General features: G+C 38.2%; 1 protein-coding gene across 1 annotated transcript in view; it reads left to right on the forward strand.

Moving 5' to 3' along the window:
* Positions 1-1,933: 1,933 nt before the first annotated feature.
* FNBP1L (formin binding protein 1 like) overlaps positions 1,934-27,531 on the forward strand; it is a 108,909-nt gene continuing 83,311 nt past the window's right edge. Inside the window, exon 1 of the mRNA XM_044672003.1 lies at positions 1,934-2,091. Within this exon, the coding sequence (XP_044527938.1) occupies positions 2,068-2,091 (24 nt within the window). The 5' untranslated portion in view covers positions 1,934-2,067. The remainder of the gene's footprint in view (positions 2,092-27,531) is intronic.

Below are 27,531 nucleotides of genomic sequence, written 5' to 3' on the forward strand. Positions count from 1 at the left end.
TAGTAGCCCTACCTTTAATGTTGCAGATAATCCAAAGGTAAGAAAAATAAAATAAGACCTTAAGTGCAGAAAAGGCTTCATAGACACAAAACTTAATTTATGTGATCTGGTAGGTATCTAGCTCACAGATTCTCTCTCCCTCCCCCTAACAAAAACCCGACCAGCTCCCTATTGGTGAAAAGTTGTAAAATAAAATGAGTTCTGGTTCCAGCCTGCTCTCATTTGGCTGTGGTTCTGAATCTTATTTCACCACACCACCCGCTGGACTTTTGAAAAAGTATTGATTAGTTTTCTTCTTGTAGTTCCATATTGAATTTACAAAATGGGAACATTTCACTTTAAAAAGCCCAACAAAATCTGATTCTCAAGAAGGTCTCAGAACTATTTTTTTTGTTGTTGTCTCTGAGTATGAAGTTTAACTTTTTGTTGGTTTTCAGTTTTCACTATTCTCTCTCCCCCCATTTGGAAATTTTAGGGACTTTCTAGGGCTCTAAGCCCAGGCTAGGAGAGATAGTTTGGTACTGGGAAAAAGGAACTAGACAGAGTTTAGCAGACCAGATGGCAACTCACTCACTACCTTTGTAATCTAATGCGTGTCACCCAACTCTGTGCCTTAGTTTCCTCTATCTGTAGAAAGAAGAGGCTTAGCTTAGATGATCTTAAGGTCCTTCCAGCTCTAGATTCTACAAGTGACAAGAGAGTAGCAACTAGCAGAGTGGCTTGAGCAATGAATTTGGAATTTAGAATTTTTGAACTTTGATCAATACAATGATAAACTATGAATCCTGAAGACTGAAGAAGAAACAAAGCACTTATCTCTTGCCCAGAGAGATGAATTTAAAAGGCAGAGACATACATTTTCAGGCATGGCCAATGTGGGATTTTATTTTGTTGGACTGTGCATGTCTATGATGAGGGTTATGTTTTTCCCTCAGTAGGGGGACAGTGGTACACACTATATATAAGGATAAATTTATTTTTTAGAAAAAGGTTGTGGTTTTCAACCAATATTTATGAGCCTCAATCTCATCATATGTAGATTAAAGGAATATAGGAACAGCCCTAGAAAAATGTTTCATAATTCGAAAAGCCCCGTATAAAAAGGTCTTGACGACTCTGGGAGTGGAAGGAATTCAGTGGGAAACAAGGGAGGGCATGCTAATTGTTTCCGTGCATTAATTTAAGAGCTGTCATATGGAAAAGGGATTAGGTTTGCCAACCCATACAGGGCAGAATTATAAACTTTGCGAGGAATTAGAAAAAAATAAATTTAGGCTCGATGGTGGGGAAAACATCCTAACAAAGAGAGCGGTCCAAAGGTGGAGCCTCGGGAGAAAGTGGGTTCATCCACTCACAGCCAAAGCTTGAAGGATACTAGTCACATGTGGGACAGAGGGAGCTCCTCAGGGGTGGGATGTACTCGATAGTCCCCGAAGCCCTTTCCAAGACTGGGACTGCGAGCTTCTCCAGAGCCTGGGCAAGTAGAAGAGGCAAATAGCCGAAAGAAACAACGTTAATAGCACCGGAACAAACAACAGGAAACGCATTTTGAGGCTTCTAGTCCACACTTTCTCTGGAGGAGGAAGAGGAGGTGGGAAAGATCTGGGACTCCCCAGCAGCGGGTTCGGAGCCCGAGGCGGGAGAATTTGGACTGGGAGGTTAATTAAAAAATTTTTTCTCTCTCGCTGCTCCTGGGAAGGGGATTGTGCCAGGCGGACACATCCCAGTCCCTGAAGAGCGCGGGGGCCCGTGAAGAACTCCAGGTCCCGCGGTGTGCAGCGCGGGGCCCTCCCAGATCCCGGCGTGCACCGCGACGCTCCCGCTCCATTTCCCCCTCCCTTCCCTGTCTCCCTCCCTGTGCTCTAGGAGGCGGGGACGCGGCGGCGGCGGCGGCTTCTCCAGTCTGGTCTCGCTCTCACTCGCTCGCTAGCTTTCGGGGGATCCTGGCGGCGGCGGCGGCTGCAGCCTTGAGCGGGAAGGAAAGACTGACTGACTGGACCGCGATCGAGCGGGTGGACTGACCGAACGAGCTACCGACTGACCGCCCGAGGCGCCTCGAGTTCCGCCATGAGCTGGGGCACGGAGCTGTGGGTGAGTGCGGGGCGATCCGAGGGGCGCGCCCCCTCCTCTCCTCTGCCTTCCCTTCCGCCAGGGGCCGGGTGGGACCGGACCGCGAGCAGGGAAAAGGGGGACGCGGGTAGCGGGGGGCGGCAGCCTCCAGGGCGGGGGAGGGTCCTTCTCTCTTTGTGTGCTAGCCCCTCTGCCGAGTCCAGCTTGGGGCCCCGCGCTCTCTGCCCGCTGGGGGTCGAGGGGGCGGGGGCGCCTAGAGGCCCCCGTCGCGGTTCTCTTCCCGGGCCCCAGCGGGGGGGGGGTGTCCCCCTTTCCTTGCTCCTTCTCTCTTTGCCTCCCCCTCTTTTCCCTTAGCCCCCCTCCTCTCCCTTCTTCCTCGCTCTCCTCCTTGCTCCCCTCCTCTCCTCGCCCTTCTCTTTTTGCTCCCTCTCCCCTCTACCCCCTCCTGTCCCTCCTCCCCATACCTCGTCTTGGGGCCGGCCCCGGGTGGGCCGGGGGCAGCCTGCGCCTTGGCTTCCTTTGTATCCCGGGGCTGTCTGGGGAGGGGATGGTGGCGGAGGGGAGGGGCGGGACCCTATTGTCCCTCTGGAGAGGTGTTTGTGTGGGCTGGAGGCTCATCATCTTCCTCCCTAGAACCGGGAGATGGCTCCGCGCCTGGACGGTCGCCGTGACACTCCTCCCCCCCACCCCCCAGCCACTTCCCGGTGTCCCCCGCCCAGGTAGGAGAGAGCGGAGGGGGCGCGGGGCTTTGTTTCGAGGCCCCGCTCTACACGCCCATTTTCCTTCTTCCTCGAGTCCGGGCGGGCGCTGGCCGCTGCTGCCTTAGCTGGGCAGCTACGGCCCGGCTGGCACCCCTCGGAGACAAACCCTTGGACCCTCCCTGTACCTTAGTGCACTCAGAACCTACTGGGAGTCTGGGCTGGGTGGGGTACAGGTTAGCCGCTTTCCCCGAGGGATCTCGGAAGGGGTGCCCTGGTCGGTGCGCTCCCCCTCCCCACTCCGAGGGAGCTTCCCACTTTGTGCCAGGCTACTGGCCGAGGCGCGCGCGGGGCCCCCAACCTGGGAGAGACGGCCCCGAGGCCTCGGGGGGGGTGGGGCGGGGGCCTTCTCCCGCGTGCTGGAGGCGGAGAGCGGGCCGGGCCCCTCCCCTTTTTTCTCCCACCTGTGCAGCTCTCTGGGCTTTTGGTGGATGGAGAATTGAGCTCGTTTACAGCGGAGTAGGACGACTGTGGTTTTATTTCTCCCGAATTAGAGAGGTTTGCTAAGTGGAACAAGTGGTTTAGCGTTTGGGTGCCATTTCTGGGAGGAAGTTAAATAGCATTTGGCTTTTCTACTGTCTTGGACAAAACTATGGCTTCTTCCCACTAGATTGCTTTCATTCCTATTTTAAAATGATAGACCTTCCTCTCTTCTCCCATTCGAATTGTGCTTTGATGAGGAAGCCAGACAATTTACTAAAGAGGTAAACCTGTAATAGCAAATAAGCCTCCCTAGTGCATAGTTTGTTTTCCGGGATTTTTTTTCCCCCAAAAGGAATTTTGGCCCATATTTAAAGTTTTTCTTAAAAGGATTCTCCCCCCCCCCCCAAAATTATTTTTTTTTAAATGTATCTTTTCCTTTCCTCAACAAAACCTGTTGAATTTAACATGTTGGAATTTTTGAACAGCTTAAGAACTGAATTCTGGTTTTGGTAACAATTTCTCCAGTAAAAACTTCTTTAATTATGTTTTTTCTTCTTCGTGATCCCATTGGGGGTTTTCTTTACAAAAATACTGGGATTTGTTATTTTCTCATTTTATAGATGAGGAAACCAAGGCAAACAAGGCCAAGTGACTTGCCCAGGGTTACACAGATAGTTAAGTGTCTGAGATGGGATTTTTAGGTCTTTTTGACTACAGTCTTGGTGCATAGAGCTACCCCACCTGCCTTTGTAGTGCTATACAGTTGTGTCAGAGTTTAGTTTATTAAACCATACTTACAGTAAATAAAGTGAATTTGGAATAGTGAGAAATAACCTTTAATTGCATTTCCTATTAAAATGCAAATGTTAATTTTTTTCAAAGCTTTGGTAGTTTGAGGATGTGTTTGAAACAGTTATTGACTAGTTGACTATTTAATTTTGTAAATTCCATTGAATAGGACCCAGTATTCCATTTCACTAAAATTTCTTTTTAAGTATTTTTGAATTGGACTTTAAAAAATAAAATTATAGCCTTAAACTTACAAGAAATGTATTTTACTTACTGCCTGGGATGTAATGGAAATCCGTGTTGCCATTCATGTCCTTAAGAAAGCTGAGTTGGGAAAATGTTCTAGAAATGTTAGATTCACAAGCTTTTATTTATTTATATGAGTACTTATTTTTATTATAAAGCTATTCTTTATAAAAACTGAGAGCAAAGTAATACAGCAGAACTATTTTGTTAGCATTGTTAATACTTTTATTAGGGGTAACTAGGTGGCTTTGTGGATAAAGTACTGGGCCTGAAGTTAGGAAGACTCATCTTTCCTAGTTTAAATCTGATCTCAGATACTTACTGGCTGTATGATCCTGGGCAAGTCACTTAACCCTGTTTATCTCAATTTCCTCTTCTGTCAAATGAACTGGAGAAAGAAATGGAAAACCACTACAGTAATCTCTGCCAAGAAAAGCACAAATTGGGGTCAAGAAGAGTCAGATACGACTGAACAGCAACAAAAATACCTTCATTAAACAGATTTTTGTTGAATAAATGATCTGATTTGCTACATAGTTTTTTGTTAAAATGGAGTTTTGATTTCTAGTATCATATAGAGAGGCCGTGTTGTGTAGGGAGAATGCTGAAATCTGGGTCAATATAATCAGTACCTGTGAGAATTAAGACCTGAATTCAGCCTTTCCTGACTATATGAGGCTTTTTATCCACTGACCTATGTTGCCTCTCTTTAACAATCAAGAGACCAGTGCATTAATCTAGGCAAGAAGTAGACTTAGGTTGGTAGACTTGGTATTGGAGAGTAGAGGATAAATGGGAGATTCCTAGGAAAATAGGGTTGATGTGTCTTGGCAACTGATGAGATGTTGGGGGTTTAGAAAAATAGAAGTCAAAGATGATTTTGAAGTTTGAATCCTGCGAAGATAGAAATATTGATCAAAAGGAGAGTGATGCTTTTTGGCTCAGAAATATCACCACTAGGCCTTTACCCCATTGAGATCAAAGAAAGAGGAAAAAAGGGTAAGGGAGAGAATAAATATTTATTTAGCTTCTATTCTGTGCTAGGCACCCGTAGCAAAGAAGTGGAAACTCAAGGTAACTTTTCAACTGATTGAACAAATTATAGTGCTTAGAATACTATTGGACCCGAAGAATCTCAGGAAATAATGAGATGGATTCAGAGAAACCTGGGAAGACTTATGAACTGAGTCAGTGGAAGCAGAGCAATTTATGTAATAACAATAGCAGCATTTAAAAAAATAGTTTTCAAAAGATTTAATTCTGATCAACTCTGATTCTGCGGAACTCATGATGAAGAATACTTTCTGACAGGTAATAATGGACTAATGTGCATAATGAAACAGTATTTGAAAGTGGCCAATATGGAAGGGAATAAAAGGGGTAGGAAGAGAATAAGCATTTATATAGAACTTATTATGTTCCAGGCACTGTGCTAAGCACTTAGCAAATATTATCTCATTTGATTCTTAAAATGACTCTATGAGGTAGGTACTTTTATTAACCCCACTTTACATTTAAGGAAATTGAGGCAAACAGATTAAGTGATTTGCCTAGGGTCATACAGCTAGGCTCTGAGACCAAATTTGAATTCAGATCTTCAGTACTCTATTACCTAAAGTGCCTCTAATATAGGAATTCATGTTGCCTGACTGTATAGCTTTGCCAGAAGGGTTTTGTTTCTCTCCTTTTTAGAGGGAGGGAGGGAGACAAATGCTTGATATTGGGGGGAACCCCTGAATAAAAAGGGGATCAAGAGGAGATTCAGATTTTATAGATGATCAGATTTTTGTAAGAGCATAGTTTTAAAGTGGAAGTGAACTAGCTGCCTATTTTATAGATGATGAAACAGACTAATTGACTTAGCTAGCGTCATAAAGTATTTTTTAATATGTTGAGTTTAAGGTCTTTGAAAACATATGGATGAAAGTACAGGAGAGGAGAGGTGGAAGTTGGAGGTAGTGGCTTGGGAATTCCCTTGGAGGAAGTAAGATTGTTTAAGCCATGGCTGTGGATGAGATTGCAATATTAGAAAATATGTAGAGAAAAGATAATGAAGGACAAAATCTTGGGGAAATTACCTGAGGGGGTGGGTAGAGTGGTTGGAGGCACAAAGCGGGCCAGAAGAGATCCCGAATAATTATTCCTGTAGGTAGGAAAACAAATCGTTTTCAGAGAATATCAGAGAATAAAATAGTTCTGATAATTGATAGGGCTGCTGATCTTAGTTTCTGATACTTCAAAGAATTCAAGGACGTTGAGAACTGAGAAGAAAGGTGTTTGGATTTGGGAAATAAAAGATCCCTGGTGACCTTTGGGAGAGTAATTTTAGTTGTAGCGAGAATTTAATATTGATTGTAAGAAAGAGAGGAGTAGGTGATAAGGAAGTGGATGCCCATCAAGACAGTGATGTCAAATTTAAATAGAGACAGATCTCTGCAGGCTTATTGACTTAGAAAACCACAAATTAAAATTGTATTGCATTTTTAATTTTGGTAAATGTTTCCCAGTTACATTTTAATTTGATTCCTGGCATTCCAGAGTTTTTCAGGCTATGGCTTTGACCTCTGTTGTGCACTGTAGTCTTTAGAAGCTTGACAGTAGCAGAGTTGAGGGAGAGGTTAGCAGTTTCAGAGGTTGACACCATCAAGAGAAGACTTCTTCAGTTTTGTAGGCATGGGGTTAGGAACCAGTGAAAGAGAGAGTGAAAAAGCTAGGGAGTGGGCATAATTGATAACATAAAGACGCTGGAATAGTCTGGAAGAAGCCCCTGGAGCACTTATAAAGGTGGTAGAAAGACTGGAAAAAGACAAAACAATTAAATTATGGACTTGGAAGGGGCTTTGGAAACAGTAGCACTCCTACTACCACAAGCCTGACTTCCAGCCTGTAAAATAGCTCAACATCAGAAACTGATGATTTCATTAATGGAAATGGCATTACAGAAGATGCACTCCATCTGTTTTGTTACTGTACCCTAAGTATCTTAAAATACCTTTCTTTTTTGACTTTCAGTTGAAACTTCATTTATATATTGTCTTTTATTAGAATGTGAGCTCATTGAGAGGAAGCTCATTGATAGCCACCTTGCCATTTTATTTGTGTCTTCAGTGCTTAGCACAGTGTTTTTTCTCCCCATTAATTCATTCAGTAATCTTCACACCTAGAAAAAAGAATCAATGCATGGTAGTCAATCTACTAGTGTTTATTGAGTGCCTACTATATGCTAGGTACTGTCCTAAATCCTGGTGATACAAAGAAAAGCAAATTCTCAAGGAGCTCACATTCTAATGGGGCAGACAACCTGCAAACTATGCATATAGGATACGAACTAGATAAATTGGGAGCAGTCTCAGAGAGAAGGCATTAAAGGTTAAAGAGGCCAAGGAAAAGCTTCTTATAGAAGGTGGGACTTTGGCATTTGGTAATGTCATGGAACTAGGAAGCAGAGATGAAGAGAGGGAGAGGGCTGTTCAGACATGGAAGACAGCCAGTGAAAACACTTTTAAGTTTCAAGATGGGGTGCCATGTATGAGGAACAGCAAGAGGGTCATTGTAACTAGATTGGATTGTAAAATATGTTGGAGGTGGGGTTAAGGTGTAAGAAGATTGGAAAGGTAGGAAGTGGCCAGATTATAAAGCACTTTGTTTTCTTTTTAAAAACCCTTACCTCCTGACAGAATCGATATTGTATTGATTGTATTGTATCAGTATTGGTTCCAAGACAGAAGAGAGGTAAGTGACTTGCCCAGGGTCACACAACTAGAAAATGTCTGAGGTCAGATTTGAATTGAAGACCTCCAGACTCTAGGCCATGCTCTCAATCTACTGAGCCATCAAACTGCCCCTTATAAAGCATTTTAAAGGCAATTCTTGATCTTGGAGGCTACATGATTTTATCGAATGGAGGATGTGTGATTATGACCTTCATTTTAGGAAGATCAATTTGATAGCTGAGTGGAAGATGAAATGGAATGAGTAGATATTTTAGCAGTGAGACCAAACAGGAGGTTATTGTAATAGTCCAAGTCTGAGGTATTGAGGGCCTATGCTAGAGTTCAGTAGAAGAGAGAAAGGGATCTATACAAGAAGTATGTTAAAATTTAAAAGTTAAAATCTTTACTCTGAAGGAATTTGTAGGCTCTATATAGGTATACACAGGTTAAATAGAAGGGAAGGAGGGAAGTTGCTATCAGTTGAGTGGATTATGAAAGACTTCTGGGTAGATAGTGGTGTTTGAGTTGAGTATTAAAAGTTTAAGACAGGGGTTCCCAAACTTTTTTGGCCTACATGTCCCCTTTCCAGAAAAACTATTACTTAGTCCCCTGGAAATTAATTTTTAAAAAATTTTAATAGCAATTAATAGGAAAGATAAATGCACCCGTGGCCATTACTGCACCCGTGGCCATTACTGCTCCCCTGGATCGCTGCAGCACCCACCAGGGAGTGGTGGTTCCCACTTTGGGAATCACTGGTTTAAGAGATCCAAGAGGCCAGAGTGAATCCTACACATAGGGTTCAGCTAACATGAAAAGTTGTGTGAGCAATCCAGTTTGACTGGGCATTAGTGTGGGAAGGAAATAATAAATGATGAGACTAGGAAGGTTGATACTAGGTTGGGAAGGACTTTGGGGCAAATAGAAGAATTTTTATTTGATCCTTGGAGCAATAGGAAATGCTGAAGTTTATTGAATGGTGGAGAGATGTCAGACCTACGTGTAAAGAAAATCACTTTGGCAGCTATAAAGGAAAGATTAGAATGGAGAAAAACTTAAGGCTGGAACAAGTAGGCCTTTGCACTAATCTAGGCAAGATGTGTATTGAGGGTTTGAACTTGGTATATTTAGCAGATTAGAAGAATGGTAGTGCCTTTGGCAGAAATACAGACATTTGGTATGGGGTGAATTTTGAGGGAAAAATAATGAATTTCATCTTGTACATGTTGAGTTTGAGATATCTCTGAAACATCTAGTTGGAAGCTCCTATTAGGGAGTTGGTGATTTGGTACTGGAAGCACAGAAGATAGAAGGGGGTTAATAGATCTGTAAGTCATTAGTATAGAGATAGTAATTAAATTAGTGGGAAGTGAAGTCACCAAGACAGTGTCTAGAGATGAGAGAGGTGGTCTTAAAACATATACTCACAGTTGGGGATATGTTAAATCAGCAGAAGAGACTGAGATGGTGGAGTCAGACTGTTAGGCCATCCAAGTGATTAGTTAACTTTCTTGGATTATAGTTTCTTCATCTGTGAAAAATGAAGCATTGGACAAAATGGCTTTTGAGATTCCTTTCAGCTTTTTAGATTTATGGTTTTGTGATCTTATGTTGTCATGAAAACCCATAGAAGAGTGAGTGGTCAACAGTGTCAAAAAGCAGAGGTTAAGAAAAATGAGGGCTTAGAAGAGACCATGACATATGAAAATTAAGAGATTATTGATAATTTTGGTGTGATCAGTTTCAGTGGAGTGATGAAATTGGAAGCCAGATTGCAAAAAGTTGGGAAGAGAGTGCTGTCAGAAGTGAAGCAAGAAGCATAGACATTTTTTTCTAAGAGTTTGGTTAAGAAAGAAAGAAGAGATGTAGGACAATCGCTTGAGGGTAGGGAGTCTAGGGATGATTTTTTTAAAACTAAAGGAGGCTTAAGAGGATGTATTTGTACAAAAATATTTGTAGCAGCTCTTTTTGTAGTGACAAAGAATGAAACTGGGTGGATGTCCATCAGCTGGGAAATGGCTGAACAAATTCTGGTATATAATTGCAGTGGAATATTACTGCACCATAAGAAATGAAGAGGATGAGTTCAGAAAAACCTGAAAGACTAACTGATGCAAAGTGAAGTGAGCAGAACCAGGAGAACAGTGCATACAATAACAGAAATATTGGATGATGATCAGTTATGAAGGATTAAACTGTTATTGGCAAAACAAAGTTCCAAAAGACCCATGATAAAAAGTGCTATCCACAGTCATAGAAGGATTTGTTGGAGTCTGAATGCAGATCAAAACATACCATTTTCCACTTTATTTCTTTCATGAATTTTCTTCTTGTATGTGGGATATTTCAATATTTCATTATGTGAGGAATATGGAAATAAGTATTGTGTGACAGCACTGGTATAATCTATATCAGACTATTTAACATCTTGATAGGAGGGGTGGGAGGGAAGGAAAGAATCTGAACCTCCTGTCTCTAGGCCTGGCCCTCAATCCACTGAGACACCCAGCTGCCCCGCCAAAGGTGATTTTATTGAAGGAACTATGCTGGAGAGGAAAGAAAGGGATTAGGATGAGATGAAGAGTACATGTAGGGGGCCTTCGAATTTGACCACTTTCAAATAAGTATACCTGTGCTACTGTCTTAACTTGCTTCTCATTATTCTGGAAACACCTTTATAAAATACTTTTTAATGAAATACTTTATTGAGCATGTTGCTAAAATGAGTGCCCCTTCTTTAGTTACTTCATTTATCCTCCCTCTTAATACAGCATGCCTGTGAATCTATCAGTTTAATAATTGTCAAAAAAAAGGAAATAAAATTATTGTGGCATGAACTGTTCTTGATGAAACCATGCTTTTTCTTTATAATCACAAATTTCTTTTTCTGTCTTATCCTTTTCCATATTTTGTTTTGGAATATTTGCAGAAATAGGAGTTAAGTTCATTTTCCTCTTATTTGCAGACTTATTTTTATTCCCTTTTTTGGAACAAAACATTCTTTTATTCAGACTTGTGATAACTGCCCCCTTTTCTCCACTGTTGCTCAGTGATCATATCCTAGCTTAAGTTAAGTTTTCCAGCTCTCTCAAACCTTCGAGAATGTCGTTTATCTGAGCCAGGTGACTTGAATTATCTCTCCTTGCTATATTCTTCCTTACTTGCCTTTCAAATCTCTTTTAGTCGTTTTTGGGTCTCTTTTTGGTCCAAAGGTGATATTCTGTTTGGCAGAGAAAATGTAAGCAAAGTAAGAATTCAGCAGCTATCTTTGCCTTCCTTTTATCTGTTGTCAGTGTTACTCTGTCCATCCCAAATGCTGGCCAAATCTGATCCTTCTTTCTTCCTTCCTGCCATGAGTTAAAAAACAAAACAAACAAACAAAAAAACCCAAACCAAAGCAAACCCTTTTTATTGCCCTATTTCCTTACTCTAGCCTCTAGCATTATGCCATTCTAAGCTTTAGTACTCCTGACAATATTCTTTCAGAATTGTGCCAGACTTTTTGAATTCATCATCTATTACTTCCCTTTGCTCCTATCCTCTCTATGTATCTTTCTTAAATCTAAGTTGGTTGCTGGCCTTCTGTGATAGGACATTCTCTAGACTAAGTTTGAATTCTACTTCAGACACTTACTAGTTGTGTGACTGGCCAAGACAAGAGATGGAAAGATTGTGAGTTAGGATTGTGAATCTAGGAAGGAGGACAACATCATAGAAGTTGATAGACTTATCAACTATGGTGATTAGAGAAGCAGCATAGACTATAAAAGGGAAGAGGTCTTTAAGGAATGGTGGTAGAACAGTGGTTGGTCAGCAACAGTAATAAGATGAGAACAGGTTGATTCTTATGGCCCAGTGAATCCTTGCACTTGATTAGTGCCAGCTAGCATATTTAAGCACTTAAATGCATCTGTGCTCTTATTTATTTGGAAGTTCTCTGATGATGCAAATCAAAGCCAGTGCTTGCCTATCCTGTCTCATACTTGCTCAGGTCCTACTATACTAACTGACCCCTTTGGGGGGGTGGGTCTACCAGTTGGAAGGATATTATTAATGGTGTCTACCCTGGCTATCCATCTGTTATCTCCTATCCCTTATAGGTGATCTGCTCATCTTTCTATACTATGATTTCTTGATGATGTCTTTTACTCATGTTCTTTAGTGTCTCTTACTGGTTATGTATTGCAACTTGCTTATATCTGCATAGGATAGCATAATTACTTTGATTTATCAGATGAGTTTGGAACAGGAGAATGGATCCACTTTATCTTCACCTGTGGTCTTTTCTTATCTTTGTAGTGTGGGAGGACAGCTTACTTCACCTTAAAGTACCAGAAAGATAGAGAGTCTAGAACCCTGTAATTAGGAGGTATAATAGGCAACGTTCATTGAACTGAATGGAATTGCTCCTCCAGAATAATTTGGCAGTCTTCTAAACATATCATTCAACAAACATATAAGTGCCCTCTTTGTGCAAGGTACTGTGCTAGAAACTGCTTACTGAGGTCTTGAGGTTAAATTGTTAGAATTATTTAGTGATTTATGCTTTTGCTTTCTTATGTTATTATGTTTATATGAGATTAAGTGCTACTTGCTTAATACTACCTCCCTGTTGTTGAAACTTCTACTCCTCCATGATTTAATATTAATTCCACACCGTTATTGTACCATTGCTTTATTTTTGTCTTTAGTAGGAAAATGCCTTATGTTGTTTTGACAGCTTAATGGAACTGTAGATTTCTAATTCTCTCTTTTTAACTTCTAAAATCATAAGTTGATTTATTCATTGTTGTAAGGGAAGTTTATTTTGATATATCATAAATATTTAGGAATATTTTTGAAGAATCAACTCCAACACTGACAGAAGGAAATAACCTGCCAAATTTCTAAGTTGTAAAATTTTATTTTTGAAAATTGTCTATTGAACATCTCTTTAAAGCTTTGTTTATGTTATACAACAAGGCTAGCAAAAATTGTTTGGTTCTAGAAGCTAGGTCTCAAATTTAAAGGTAATCAATGATTTTTTTAAACTTTCAAGGAAAGAAAAACAAGAGGAAAAGGCATTGTTTTCAATCCTCAAATTAAGACCCAAATTTAGGTTTTGAAGACCCAATCCCCATCCAATTTGTAGCTAAGTCCTGTTAATTCTGCTTTGACTGTACCTTTGGCATCTAAACCTTTCTTCCCACTTACACTCTACTATAAGGCAGACTCTTTTGCCTGTAGAAAAGCCTTATTCTCTGTCTCTATCCCTACCCATTTCAAGCCATCTGTTACATTGGTGCTGAAATAGCTTTCCAAATATATAGATCTTAGTTTATACTCCATTTACTTTTCTGTTCCAGCTAAACTGGATTTTTTTTGCCATTTGTTCTTTGATCATATTCTCCCTTTTTTGATCCTGTGTACTTGGACAGATTGTTTCCTCTGCCTGGGATGAAGGTAATATGGAACAGTGGTTCAAAAACAAACCATTGGTTCTCCAGTTAGAGGAGTTGGCTCCCGGTCTTGCCTTGGTTACTTCCTACCTGTGTGACTTTGAGCAACGCATCTAACCTCTCCAGGTCTCAGTTTCCTCATCTTTAAATGAGGTTGAATTAAGAGTCTGACATTTTTTCTGGCCTAGAGCTTTGAATATTTAGATTTCCTCTGAAATCTTTCTATTCTTTAAGACCCTATTGAGGAGCCATCTTCATTATGAAGTCTCTCCCTTGACTGGTGTCCTTCAAATTTCTTAATAGCCAATTTTCTAGAAGCTTTTCTTTGGCTTTAATACTTTATTTGGTATCATTTGTATATAATGCCATAGTCTCAACTATGTAATCTCCTTGAGGGCAGAAGTTGTTCATGTTTTTCCATTTCTGTAGTCTAAACATCTATAGCATAGTGCCTGGCATGTATTAAGTAGATGCTTAAGGTGTTTTGAATTTATTAAAGGCTCAAAGAAGGAAATGAACACATAAAATCTCTAGGATATTTCCTGTGCTATGTAATACTTTAGGAAAGTCTTTGTGGCTAGGTATTCTTTCCCTCACCCAGTTTGTCCTTTTCTTTAGATTCTTTCATCCTCTTTCATCCTTTTCAGGGGAATGTGGCCCAAGCTAAGATTAGGCAGATGGTGGCTCCTGAACCTGAAGAGAGGCACGCAGACTTTAATGTAGCCCACCTTGAATGTGATTCAGCAGTATGTCAGGATTTTTATTACTCCAGTAGTTGAAGTATCTATGATTTGATTGGTGTAAGTATTAATTCCACAAGTGAAGATCATGACCTCTCTATACCTTAGTAGACTGTTGGGATGAATTACTAATAGCTTTGCCATTTAGTATAGATTTTGATGGTGTGACCTTGTCTGTAAAAATTTTTTGAGCATATTTCCAAAATGTATATTTACTTATATGTATTCCTAACTATGCATACTTATACATGTTGTAAAATTAAAACAAAGATAGAAATGAAAAAAGGATAAGATTATTTGATCCTAGAAGTGAGAAGGGAAATGGGAAGTTCAGACCAGAGCTTTAGCACAGTCACTTTACCTAGCTCTATGGAGGAGAGGAGAGAGACCCAAAGCAGAAAACCAGTTAGTAGGCTATTGCTATTATTGTTCAGGCAAGAGTTCATGAGGGTTCACTCTATCTGACCCAAAACTTTAAAAAAGGGGAAAGCAAAATTCCTATCAGTTATTGACTCTTGAAGGCAAAGCTTGTCCTCTGAGGGAACCTGCCTCAGGTAGGAGGTAATGGGGAAGGATTTAGGGGGTGAGGGTATTTGCACAGTCAGCATCCATAGGAATGTTCCCTCAGGAGAGTTTGAGGAATAAAGGAATAATGGTTGTGTTGGAGACATTCTACTGTAGAATGGAGAGTGAAATGGATCCATCTTTCCATCCTGATTGATTGATTATATATTCTTAGGACCAGTGCAAGAGTCCTCACTTTGGAAGACTAACCTATAGTGGATTACTCTGGTGATGAGCCTCTCCAAATTTACTGTTTCTTATACAGTTCCATCTTTGATACTTTTTAACTTGGGAGAAGCTACCATAATTTGTGCTTCACTGACTTTGTCTCCAGGAATTAGGGTTACCACCACATCCTGATATGGCATTGGAATAGTATTTGGTGACATTTTTATGTTGTTATACACCATGAAAAATTCATAAACAAGAAAAATGAAGTATAACTATGTAGTTACCTAAATAGTATACTTAATGTAATTTTTGGGTTGTGCTAAAGATAGTTAATTCTACAGTGACCTAATTAGGAAATTGCCATGACAACATAGTGTTCAGATTCTTGTGTGGTCTGCCCTAGGGGGATGTCAGGCAATGTAATGACTGTTAAGTAATTATGTTTTGGCAAAATGGTGTCTATTGGCCATAATTTCTTATAGACTTGGGAGATAGAAGAAATAAAGAATGTCAAAGGAAAAAATAAACTCTCAATCTCACCAATAAGCTAACATTTGGTACTCTTCCCAGTAAGCCTGGGAATAGCTTTTGTTTCAGTTGTTTACTGAACAGATTTAAAAGTTTGATAGTTCTTTTATATTTTGTGTAAATGATACAAAATATAGTATGTCAGTTTTTTTAAATTGGAAAAAAGCATGTTCGCTTATTTCGGCTTTTCTAGTTTTAATAGCATATTATTTTGTTCCTTTTTCCAAGAATTATGAAGAAATTGACTGAAGATTTTATCTTTAAATTACATTTGGAATTTTCAGAAATCTTGTTGGGATAGTTTAGCTAATAAATTTTTGAAAAAATATAGAATATTACTAAGTGTATGTATTCTAGCCATATGGAGCAATTTTATATGGTAAACTGGAATTATGATTTATATTTCTTGGTGTGACATTTTCTCTTATGTTATAGTAAAGCCTAAGAACTTTGATAATTAGCTGGTCTTTAATGGTGATAGATCTTAAGGTCATTGCATTCTTAGAAAAAAAAGGAATACTTCTATATAACAGAATATAACATTTTCTGTATAACAATACTTTTCTGTATGTGTTTTTTTTGTTTTGTTTTGTTTGATTATTTTATGGATTTCTAGGTTTGGAAAAACTTTAAATTATATGAGAATTTAGGTGGTTTGGACTGGGAAGTGTTTCATTTTTTCCCCCTTAAAGGAGTGCAGTAATTTGTCTAGAATGAGAAGATACTTCTTTATGATTCTAGAGAAATTCTGAGAAAAACAACATAAAAATTGTAACGAGGTTAAGGATTTTAGGGATGTACATTAGAAAATTGTAATTGCTAAGAAAAAAACATGGCAGATAGCTTTGTAAGTTAAAACAAAGGATGTATATATGTATGTGTGTGTGCACACTTGTGTGCATGTGTGCATGTTTTATAAAAGTCCTGGAGCTTTCTTGGGCTCTAAAATAAATTGTCAGTATTTTTTACTGTTTGCCTGAAATTGTTAATTATCATGAACAATTTGGTGAGTAGCTTTTCAAGTTGGGCTAGTATAACAGATATTTTATTAATTTGATTTGAATGATATAATTCAAAGCTTTCCTGTGGTGGGATAGCCAAGTAAAATGATAATAAAACTAATATTTAAGGCTTTGGAATCACATGTGTAGTTACGTATAGTCTTAAGAAATGGAGAAAATAAAAAGAAAAAATCCTAATTATTTTCCCTTTGAAACACATGATATTGAGAGGATACTATCATTATATTTTTTGATTTTTCTCTTAACTGGCTTTAATAAAAAAAGTTATAATTTGTTGTAGAAATTTAGAATTTATTTTGATGAACTTTAAAGAAAATATACTGATGTTAGATTTGGTCGTTTTTCTTGTTTAAGAACTTGTTTAGCAAACAAAATAACATTTCAATTGCCTTATTTTTCTTACTTCTAGTGTGGTTACATATGGAAATCCTAATGTAGCCTTGGTAGAAAGCTTATGATACGTGTCAGTAATTCCAGCTACATACGGCAAAAAAAAAAAAAAAAAAAAGGGAACATTTAAAAATAATGAAAACCTTCTGCTTTTGCTCAACACATGATCTTCTTGACCCTGAATTTTATTGCTGAATGCAGTCAATTTCCATAAATAAGACATTTGGCTGTTTCTTTGACTCAAAAATTTTGTTCCCTGAAGAGTAACAGCAGAATGATAATTCTTTTATGATGATGTAAGATTACAAATGCTGTTGTGGTACTTACTTAGCCATTTATATTCCAAATGCAATGTTAGTTGTTTTGATATTTGAATTTCATTTCATTCTTTTTTTGTCTTTTACCTTTTTCTCAGTATTTTGTATGTCTTACAATTAGACCAGGAACCTGGTCCCATTTACACCTTGGCATGGTTGTCTATGGTTCCTTTCAACATAATGTAATTTCCTTGTTTATCTTTGATGGTTATAACTCCTCCTTTTCTGTTTTCAATTGATGCATGGCAAATTTGGTCTTGGCTTTCACTTATATTTGGTTTGGTCTATGCTTTTTTTCTTTTGGGGGGATATTTCTTAAGAGCAATAGATTATGGGTTTTGTTTTCTTATCCAATTTGTCACTCTCATTTTTATTAGATTATTTAAATTCTTTCTTTTTTTCTTTTTTCCCTCTCTCCCTCCAACATTATAGTACAAGTCCAGAGCTTTCGGGTTAAAGAAAAAAAGCTAAGTAGCCAGAAAAAAAGAATTCAAGTACTGAGAAGTCATAGTGTTACACATGCTTTAGTGGCCACTACACTACAGTGTCAGTGGGTGGGGGTGTGAATGTGTGAATGAAGGGAGAGGATGGATTTTACTGTTTGAAAAATAAAATTTAATTTAAAAAGAATTTATTAAATTTAATAACACAGTAAGAAAATTATGCTACCATTTATATCGCCTGATGTATTGCCATTTTTCTTTTTATTAATCTTTACCTCCCTACTCGTAGCTGAGGGGGAAAAAAAAACCAAAAAATAAAGTAGTCTTTTCACATGCATTTTCCATCAAAATAAACTTCCACATTGGTGTCATAATATATCTTTCTGCATTTTAAGTTCATCACCTCTGTCAGGAGATGAGTGTTGCTTCATCTTCATTCTTTTGGACCTATGGTTTATTATTGATTTGATCAGAATTTTAAAGCCTTTTAAAACTTGTTTTTCTTTATAATGTGATTGTAGTATAAATTGTTCTTGTAGTCTGCCTTTCTATATCAGTACATAGAGATCTTCCTATTTTTGCTATTTTCTTTGGAACACGAATATTCTGTTTTATATTATCATAATTTGTTTAGGCACTTATTCCCCCAAAAGAGGACATCCCCTTGGCTTCCACTTTGGGGCTACCGTGAAAAGAAATGATGTAAATGTTTTTGGATATATAGATTCTTTTTCTGTTCCTTTTTTAAAAAAAGTGTATAGGACAGTTATATATAGCTGGGTGATAGGGTATTCACAGTTTTTTTTTTTTTTTAACTTTCTCTGCATTGTTTCAGTTGCTTTCTAGAATGCCTGGAACAATTCAAAGCCAACTCAGTCCTTTCAACACTTGATATTTTCCTCTTTACCAGTCTAGTGAGTGTAGAACCTTAGATTTGATTCCGTTTACTTCTCTTATCATTAGTGGTTTCTGGAACTTTTTCATATGATTATGACTTGTATTTTTTCCTTTGAAAACTGTTCATATCTTTTCACATCAGTTGGAATAACTATTAGTCTTAAAAATTTGAATTGTACCCTTATATGTCTTGTATGTTATTTGGTCATTTCAACTCTTTGTGACCCTGATTGGGATTTTCTTGGCAAAGATACTGGAGCTGTTTGTCATTTCCTTCTCTACTTCATTTTCCTGTATTTTTTAGCTTTGGTACTTTGATCCAAAACCTTTTTTGGGGTAACACCTTAACTAGATGTTCTAAGCTGTTGTTTTTTTTTTTTCCTTCTCTAGATTCTTGAATTATTTTTTCTTTTCTGAATTTCTTGTCTTTTATGGATTGCAGTGAGGAAAACAGAACCTTTGGTCCTGGCCTTCAGTCTGTTTTCTAGTCTTCAATTTCTTGCCCAAGACTTGATAACTAACATAGGTATCCCTTCCACATCACAGGGGTTCGACACCCCCTTGATTTGGAAAATCTGCATAAAATGGTTTTTTTTACCATCTCTGTATACCAGAGAAGTCTGGTTTTGTTTTTGTTTTTTTTTACCATGGGGTGTTTATAGTACCTTATGCATTTATGAGTTATTAAACTTTTTAAGATGTCTACATTTCGCCTGCTGATTTTATCATTTCCTCCTTCAAACTTTAAACTTTTTAGTTTTAACTTTAAAAGAAAAATTGTATATTTATGATATTATACATATATTTCATGGATTTCTGAGTATCTAAACTTTTTATGTGTTGTCTGCTGGCCTTCAGATATCTGTGGCTCCTACAAAACCCCAAAATTCTTATTTAATTTCTTATGACCAGGGATATATGGAAATCTATGGTGAAAGTGATGTGGAAGTAATACCTGCAATTGCCAATACTTTATTTCGATTCCTCTGGAAGTGTCATTTGTACAACATGAATTACCAGATTTAAGTAGTTAACCATTTAGCTAAATCTTGGATAGTTCTGCTATGTTTTGAATACTTTCTCTAGGAATAAATGAATGGATGGATGGATGGATGAATAAAAGAATGATAAAGCAGTTATTGGTTGTTAGTCTCTGTGATTGGCTTTGGAGATAGAAATGCAAACCAGATAGACTGCTCTTCTCTAGGAGTTTACTTTCTAAAGGGACAGATGGCTTAAGGGGGAATGACTTAGTGCTTATAGTCAATAGGGGAATTGATTGACTTCTTTTTTTGAGGAATGGTAGTGTTGATTTCAGGGCTGCTAAGTTGGTGTAAATGGGGTCAGGAAGTGTCCCACAGGACTTGTGTTGATTTTGTTACTCTGTCTCATTGTTAGAGATGAGAAAACATGGTGAAGGAAGAAGGGTACAGATGTAGTGACATGGCATGAAGATGCCTAGAAGTAGCTTGATAGGTCTGAATTATGGACCATCACTAGTCCAGGATCTTAGCCTCAGCAGAATCTGAGTTCTGAGTGGGTGATGGAAGCTGGAGTGCAGAAATATATGGCAGTTTGAGGATGACCATGAAGACAATAGACCTCTCTATGGTAGTTTGAAGTTTGCCAGGTAGCTGCCCCAGGCCTTCAGCAGGAAATCACAGCTTGTAACTTTTCTGACTTGCTGGGTGATCATCTCAACAGATGATCTCTTTGGCTCTAATATAACATATTTTGGGAAGACAAAAACAACTTCTTTCTCCTCAGTGTCCAGGTCTCTCTTCTGAAAGAAGCCTTAAAACTTTTTTATGATCTTAAGTTTATGTCTGCTCTTTTCTTTCCTTTTCTTCTCTATGTAATATTCTTCTACTCTTTAGCATCCTGACAAGGTTAGGTCCCTGTTCTTATTCTCCCTATTTGGTTGCAGTCTCCTTTGTTTTTTTGTTTGTTTGTTTGTTTGTTTGTTTTTTGATCACTTTATTCTTCCTGACAAATTTGGAATATGGAGTACAGAGTATTTTCTCTTTCTCATCTAGGAAGGAATAGGCTTATTTCTGGACCAAGAGATAACATTCTCTTGACTGTGGCAGAAATGTAAACATTGTAAAGGGGATAGAATTTAGTGCAATTTCCTCTACTCTCCCTAATGATTATAACTTGAAGACTCTATTCAACAAAGTCATAGGTATAATGACTATATAGCCACACCCATCTCCCTTTTGGCCCTGTCTGAAACTAACAGTTGTCTCACCTAACAGTGGATTCTATCAGTTTGCTTTGCCTTCTAATTTTTCTGCTTTTTCTTCTGTCTTTGTCTTGCCTTACCAATCATCTTTTCTTTTTTTCTTGTGAACCCTTCAGGTTGGTTATCTATTCTAATTTCCTAGATCTTCTTTAATCCTTTTATAATCTTTTTTTTTTTTTTTAAACCCGTACCTTTGGTCTTGGAGTCAATACTGTGTATTGGCTCCAAGGTAGAAGAGTGGTAAGGGTGGGCAATGGGGGTCAAGTGACTTTGCCGAGGGTCACACAGCTGGGAAGTGTCTGAGGCCAGATTTGAACCTAGGACCTCCCATCTCTAGGCCTGGTTCTCAATCCACTGAGCTACCCAGCTGCCCCCTATAATCTTCTTAATTGTCAGTCAGTCTGAAAACATTTATTAAGTGCTTACTATGTGCTAGACACTGTTCTAAACCCTGGGATGAACAAGTAAGGTAAAAAATAGTGGGGGCAGCTGGGTAGCTCAGTGGATTGAGAGTCAGGCCTAGAGATGGGAGGTCCTAGGTTCAAATCTGACCTCAGAAACTTCCCAGCTGTGTGACCCTTGGCAAGTCACTTGACCCCCATTGCCCACCCTTACCACTCTTCCACCTATGAGCCAATACACAGAAGTTAAGGGTTTAAAAAAAAAATAGTGGTCTTGTCCTCAAAGAGCTCCCATTCTAATGGGGAAGACATGCCTGACCCCCAACCCCTCCATGGGGACATTGAAGTGGCTTGTAGATGGAGAAGTGGGGTGTGTGTGTTTTGAGTTCAAATGTGTTTTCAGACACTTACTAGCTTTGTGACCCTGGGCAAGTCATTTAATTTCAATTGGGTAACAACCACTCCTTCAGCCTTGGAACCAAAACTTTGTATTGATTCCAAGAAAGAAGGTAAGAGTTTACAAAAAAATGTACATTATGTAGAGTGTTGAGTGGAATGTAATTTCAGTGGGAAGACACTACCAAGGGGAGAGAGGGGAAAGGAGGAATGAGGTGGAAACCAGAGAAAAGCTTCTTGAAAGGATTTTAGTAGAGATTGGAAAGCTAGGAAAGGCTCTGGGAAGGGCTTTAAAAGCTCAAAAGAGAATTTTAAACATTCTAATCTTGGAGGTAATTTGGAGCCACCTGAATACTCTGGAGGACATGGTTAGACTTGTTCTTTAGGGAAATCACTTTGGAATCAGAGTGGAGGATAGAGTTGGGAGATACTTGAAGCAGGGAGACCAATCAATAGGCATTGTGGTAGTTCAGGTGTAAGCTGTTGAGGGTCTGTTATAGGGTAGCAGTTTTTGTAAATGGAGAAAATGAGGCTAATATGAGAGCTTTGAAGGTGGTTATAGCTAACATAACAATAGTTAACATTTATATAGTGCTCACTATATGCCAGGCACTGTGCTGAGTGTTTTACAGTTATCTTATTTGAGCCCTATAACAGTCCAGGGAGGTAAACTGAGGCACACAGATTAAGTGTCTAGGATCATACAGTTTGATAATTTTCTGAGACTTTATTTGAACTCGGATCTTCCTGATTGTAGGCCCAGATCTCTACTGTGTCACTTAGCTGCATAGGCTATGAAGAAATGTAAGAAAAACAATTTGACCTAATTATCATAAAAAAGAGAATAACTGCTTACTTATATGCCTAAATTTATTGTCTGTAAAAGGATAAATGTATCTAGGATAGACAACAAAGATACCCTTGTTGAGGATCTTAGAAGGGAACAGACATGTTTTCTTAAGGATATTCCATGTCTTTATCATCACACAATTAATTGAAATGTGTAGATATGCCCTGGCCCACTTTGCTTATGGTTTGTCTATAGAAAAACATTTGATTAAGTAAAGAAGAGTACTACAGTTATAAGCTTTCCTCCAACTAATAGTCTTAATGTATGTTAGAATCAAACAAGATTCCTTGAAGGATACTGCATATGAGATAAATTTAACTACTTTCTAATAATTAATATTAAAAGAGTCATAAAATAGGAAGATTTGTGCTCATCAAAGGTGTTTATTACTGTCTGAGAGAAGTCTTAAATTCCTGTCTAAATCAAGAAGACCCTCCATGTAGCTATGAGATTCTCTAAATGCTTGAATTCTTTGATAGCATGCTGATTACACTGAGACCCAGAACCCTTCAGAACTTCCCAAAACAAGGTCTTTCAAAAAAGCTTAACCTAAATAACCACATAGGAAAAACTAAATGAATGAAGAATCAAAGCCATGACATTCAGATGGAGCTCATTCATTAGAATTCATATTTTGAGCAGTGACTACAAATGTATATTAATCTGTGCCCCACATTAAACTGAAAGAGATGAGTGGATGTGATTGACTTTGGTAAAGTAAGAAAATCCTTTTAATCTCAAGCTTGTTTTTGGTAGGTCTCTCTTTTTAATAGGCATCTGTGTGCTAAATCTAGAGTCTAGAGGACTTGGGTTTAAAGCCAGCCTCTGACACTTACCAGATGTATGACCCTGGACAAGTCATTTAATCTCTAACTCAGTTTCTTCATCTGTAAGATGGGGATAATAATAACATTTGCCCTCCATGGTTATGAGAAGAAAAAGAGATATTTGTAAACCACTTTGCAAAACTTAAAGAGCTATGTAAATACTATTATTAATGCTATTANATCGAAGGACATTCTTTCATTTTCCAATTTTTTGCCACCACAAAGAGTGTGGCTATAAATATTTTTGTACAAGTCTTTTCCCTTATTATCTCTTTGGGGTATAAACCAAACGGTGCTATCGCTGGATCAAAAGCCCTTTGAGCATAATTCCAAATTGCCATCAAGAATGGTTGGATCAATTCACAACTCCACCAGCAATGCATTAATGTCTCAATTTTGCCACATCCCCTCCTAAACTGAATCTTAAAAGAAGATAAAAATTCTGTGAAGTGGGGTTGAAGAGGAAGAACATTTCAGAAGTGATAGCCTTTTGGGTTTGGATTTAGGATTTCATTAATATAATAGGGAATTAGAGTCTAGGAAACCCCCTTCACTCATGCATTTTTATATCTTAAGGTCTTCCCAGAGTTGCTTACAGGTAGAGAGAAGACTTGCTTGAGCTCAGTCAGTAAGTAGCAAAGTCCCCAGCTCTTTGCAGAGCACATAGCAGGCACTTTACATAATTGCTGGCTGGCTTGAAAAGCTCTTAAGGGTGAATTGATAAAGGTGATCCCTTTTTACTATGTATTTGAGGTTGTTTAACATACATTTGTAGTGGATCTAGTTAACATAAATTTGCAATTTCTTCCCTCTGTTCAATAGCATGTGAATAAAAACAAAGGCAGTGGATGGTGTAAAAAGATAGAAGGGATGTGTGTAGAAAAGTTTAATAAAAAGAATTTTGTTATTAGAAATAGCTAATGTTCTTGAGGAGATAGTGGAAGGGAAGGAGAGAGCAGACCAGGACCTAGAGATGTAAGGTATAGGATGGAGTTGTGAATTGGTTGAGGGATAGGAGTAGGTAGCCTAATTTTCACTTAAGTAGACAATAAATCTGAATCACAGAGATTAGGAGAACTGGAGGTGGGAGTTCACCAGCCATAGTCTGGAGAAGCACTATTGGACTTGGGAGTGGGGGGAGGAAGGGAGAATAAGAGGGAGTGAGTGAGTAAAGGAGAATCAAGAACCTTGTGATGATAAAATAAGTGCCATTTTGTTTTAAACATTAGGAAAGAATGGTCAGGTGAGGTATTAATTTAATTAATTTAGAATATTTTTCCATGGTTACATGCTTTATATTGTTTCCCTCTCTTCCTGTACCCAGTGAACAGTTCAACTGGGTTTTTACACGTATCATTGATCAAGACTTATTTCCATATTATTAATATTTGCAATAGAGTGACCATTTAGAGTCTACGTCCCCAATCATATCCCCATTGAACCATGTGATCAAGCAGTTGTTTTTCTTCTGTGTTTCTATTCCCACAATTCTTTCTCTGGATGTGCATAGTGTTCCTTTCTCATAAATCCCTCAGAATTGTCCTGGGTCATTGCATTGCTGCTGGTACAGAAGTCCATTACATTCTGATTGTTCCACAGTATATCAGAATCTGTGTACAAAGATCTCCTGGTTCTGCTCCTTTCACTCTGCATCAATTCCTGGAGGTCTTTCCTCCAGTTCATTATTCCTTTTAGCACAATAGTATTCCATCACCAACAGATATAGCACAATTTTTTCAGCCATTCCCCAATTGAAGGGCATCCCCTCGTTTCCCAATTTTTTGCCACCACAAAGAACGTGGCTATAAATATTTTTGTACATGTCTTTTTCCTTATTATCTCTTTGGGGTACAAATTCAGCAGTGGTATAGCCGGATCCAAGGGCAGACAGTCATTTAAAGCCTCTAGGGCATAGTTCCAAGTTGAGTCATTGTTATTATTATTTATTTTTAGTTTTTTAACCCTTACCTTCTACTTTAGAATCAATACTTACTATGTATTGGTTCCAAGGCAGAAGAGTGGTAAGGGCGAGGCAGTGGGGGTTAAGTGACCTCCCCTGGGCCACCCAGCTAGGAAGCATCTGAGGCCAGATTTGAACCTCCAGCCATTTGTCCCCTATTACTTATTTTATATTGAAATTTGAACTACCATCATTTTGTTAGACTCTAAATAGAAGAAATATTTATATTAAGTGGAGTTTATTATCATTTTTCTTAAGAGTTAATAGTTTTCTTTGATAATATAGAATTTGCAACCTCATTTGTAGCACTAAAATTCAGCTTTTTGTTCTTTATTACTTTGCAACAGTCTTTGTCTCTAAATTCTAAGATAATAATAGCATTTTAAAAATTGTATCTTTAGTACTTAGCATAGTGAATAGTACAAACAAGGTACTTAATAAATTCTTATTCTTCCAAGGTTGTGATTAGGATAATTATTAGCTCCTGAATTTGTCAATGTGATTACTCTGAGATAAAAATTGCCCCCTAAGGTCACTAAATGTATATTATCTTTGTAATTTCTCCTTCAACTAAAATTTTAATAAATTTCCACATAAGTTTTCCAAATTTACATGATCCAGTCTCCCTCTTTTCTTCCCTCTCCCCCTCCCAGAGCTGACATGCAATTGAATCTGGGTTGTAAATGTATTACCATGCAAAACATTTTAATATTGTTTAATTTTGAAAGGGAAAAATCTTATATACCCAAATAAACAACTGATAAATCAAATGTTCTCTTTTGCATTTCTACTCCAACAATTCTTTCTCTATAGGTCAATAGCATTCTTAATTTCATAAGTCCCTTGATCATTTTATTACTGTTAGTAGCAAAGTCCATCAAATTTGAGTGTTCCACGATATTGCACTTACTGTGTATAATGTTCTCCTGGTTCTGCTTATTTCATTACATCAGTTCACTTAGATCTTTCCATTGCTTTCTGAAGTCATCCTGTTCATCATTCCATGTAGCACAATAGTTTTCTGTCACCATCATATACCACAATTTATTACACCGTTTCCCGATTGAGGGATATCCCTTTAGTTTCTTTACCACAACAAAAAGAGCAGCTATAAATATTTTTGTCCAAACAATTTCTTTCCCATTTTAAAAAATCTCTTTGGGATATAGACCTGATAGTGGTATATCAAAAGGTATACCTTCTTTTATAGCTCTCCTTCAGCTTTTGATTGATGAAGCCCAAGCCTGGACCACAATTTCAAGAGTGGCTCTAACAGCTCTTAATTCATGCCTAGCACAACTTTGCCTCCAGACTTCCCCATTTCCTTACCCAGCTGCTTTCTCTCCTTCTTTCCCATCCCTACTCTCTTCCTGTTCCCCTTTTTGTGTTGCCTTTTTTTTTTTTTTGGTCTTGTTAGTGGTCTAACTCTCTAATTTAACTCATATTTACTTGTTTATGGATTTGAACCAAAGAGTAGCTCAAGGGATTAGATCCATGGGGTGAACCTATGGCACATGTGCCAAAGGCGATATGCAGAGACGTCTCTATGGGCACATCTGCCCTTACCACAACACAGGGTTCATTACTAGAAAGCCAGAGGGAGGCTGGGCCAGGCTACTCCCCTCCCCCTCTCCATGTGTGCCAGAAGACATCACTCATCCCTCTGCCCAGCAGCCCAATGGGAGCACTTTCTCCCTCTCCTGTCTGTGATAAGGGGAGGTGGGAGAGTTTGGGCATGCAGTCTCTAAAAGGTTCACCATCACTGGATTAGGTGATAAGTGTGGTAGCTTTGTTTTTGGAATATAGGAAGACAGTGCATATCTGGTTAACTTTTTAGGCTACTGAGAGAAGCTGCCTATCATAGTTTACCATGTCTGAGATGACTGTTTTGAATGTATACTAAAATTGAATTGCCTTTTGGACTAATTATGAATTTATGAAAGACTGGTCAATGGACTCAACTATTAGTTGGCATTTGAATGTCTTTTTTCCTAATCTATTATAGTCCTAAGTAAACAGTGTTCTCTTTGAAGTCAGTACCATGAGGTAGTAGTTTCCAAATGTTACAGTGTTGTTCCCTTTCTTTAAAAAAAAAAAAAAAAAAAAAAAGTCATACCCCATACTTCACTTTTTATGCCACAATTTTCAAAAATTTCTTAGACTGTATTTTTTAAATAAAAATTAAGAATTGATTATAATTTTCATAAAATATATATATTAAATGTCCAATAAATTAACATGTGAACATGTTAATAAAATTCTTTATCAGACTGTGATTGGGCCAATTTTTGGCATAAAAATTGAAACTTTGTTGTCATTCATTGTAATGCTCCTTTTTATTTT

This window comes from Gracilinanus agilis, chromosome 4, assembly GCF_016433145.1.
Source record: "Gracilinanus agilis isolate LMUSP501 chromosome 4, AgileGrace, whole genome shotgun sequence".
In the NCBI taxonomy this organism is placed as follows: domain Eukaryota; kingdom Metazoa; phylum Chordata; class Mammalia; order Didelphimorphia; family Didelphidae; genus Gracilinanus; species Gracilinanus agilis.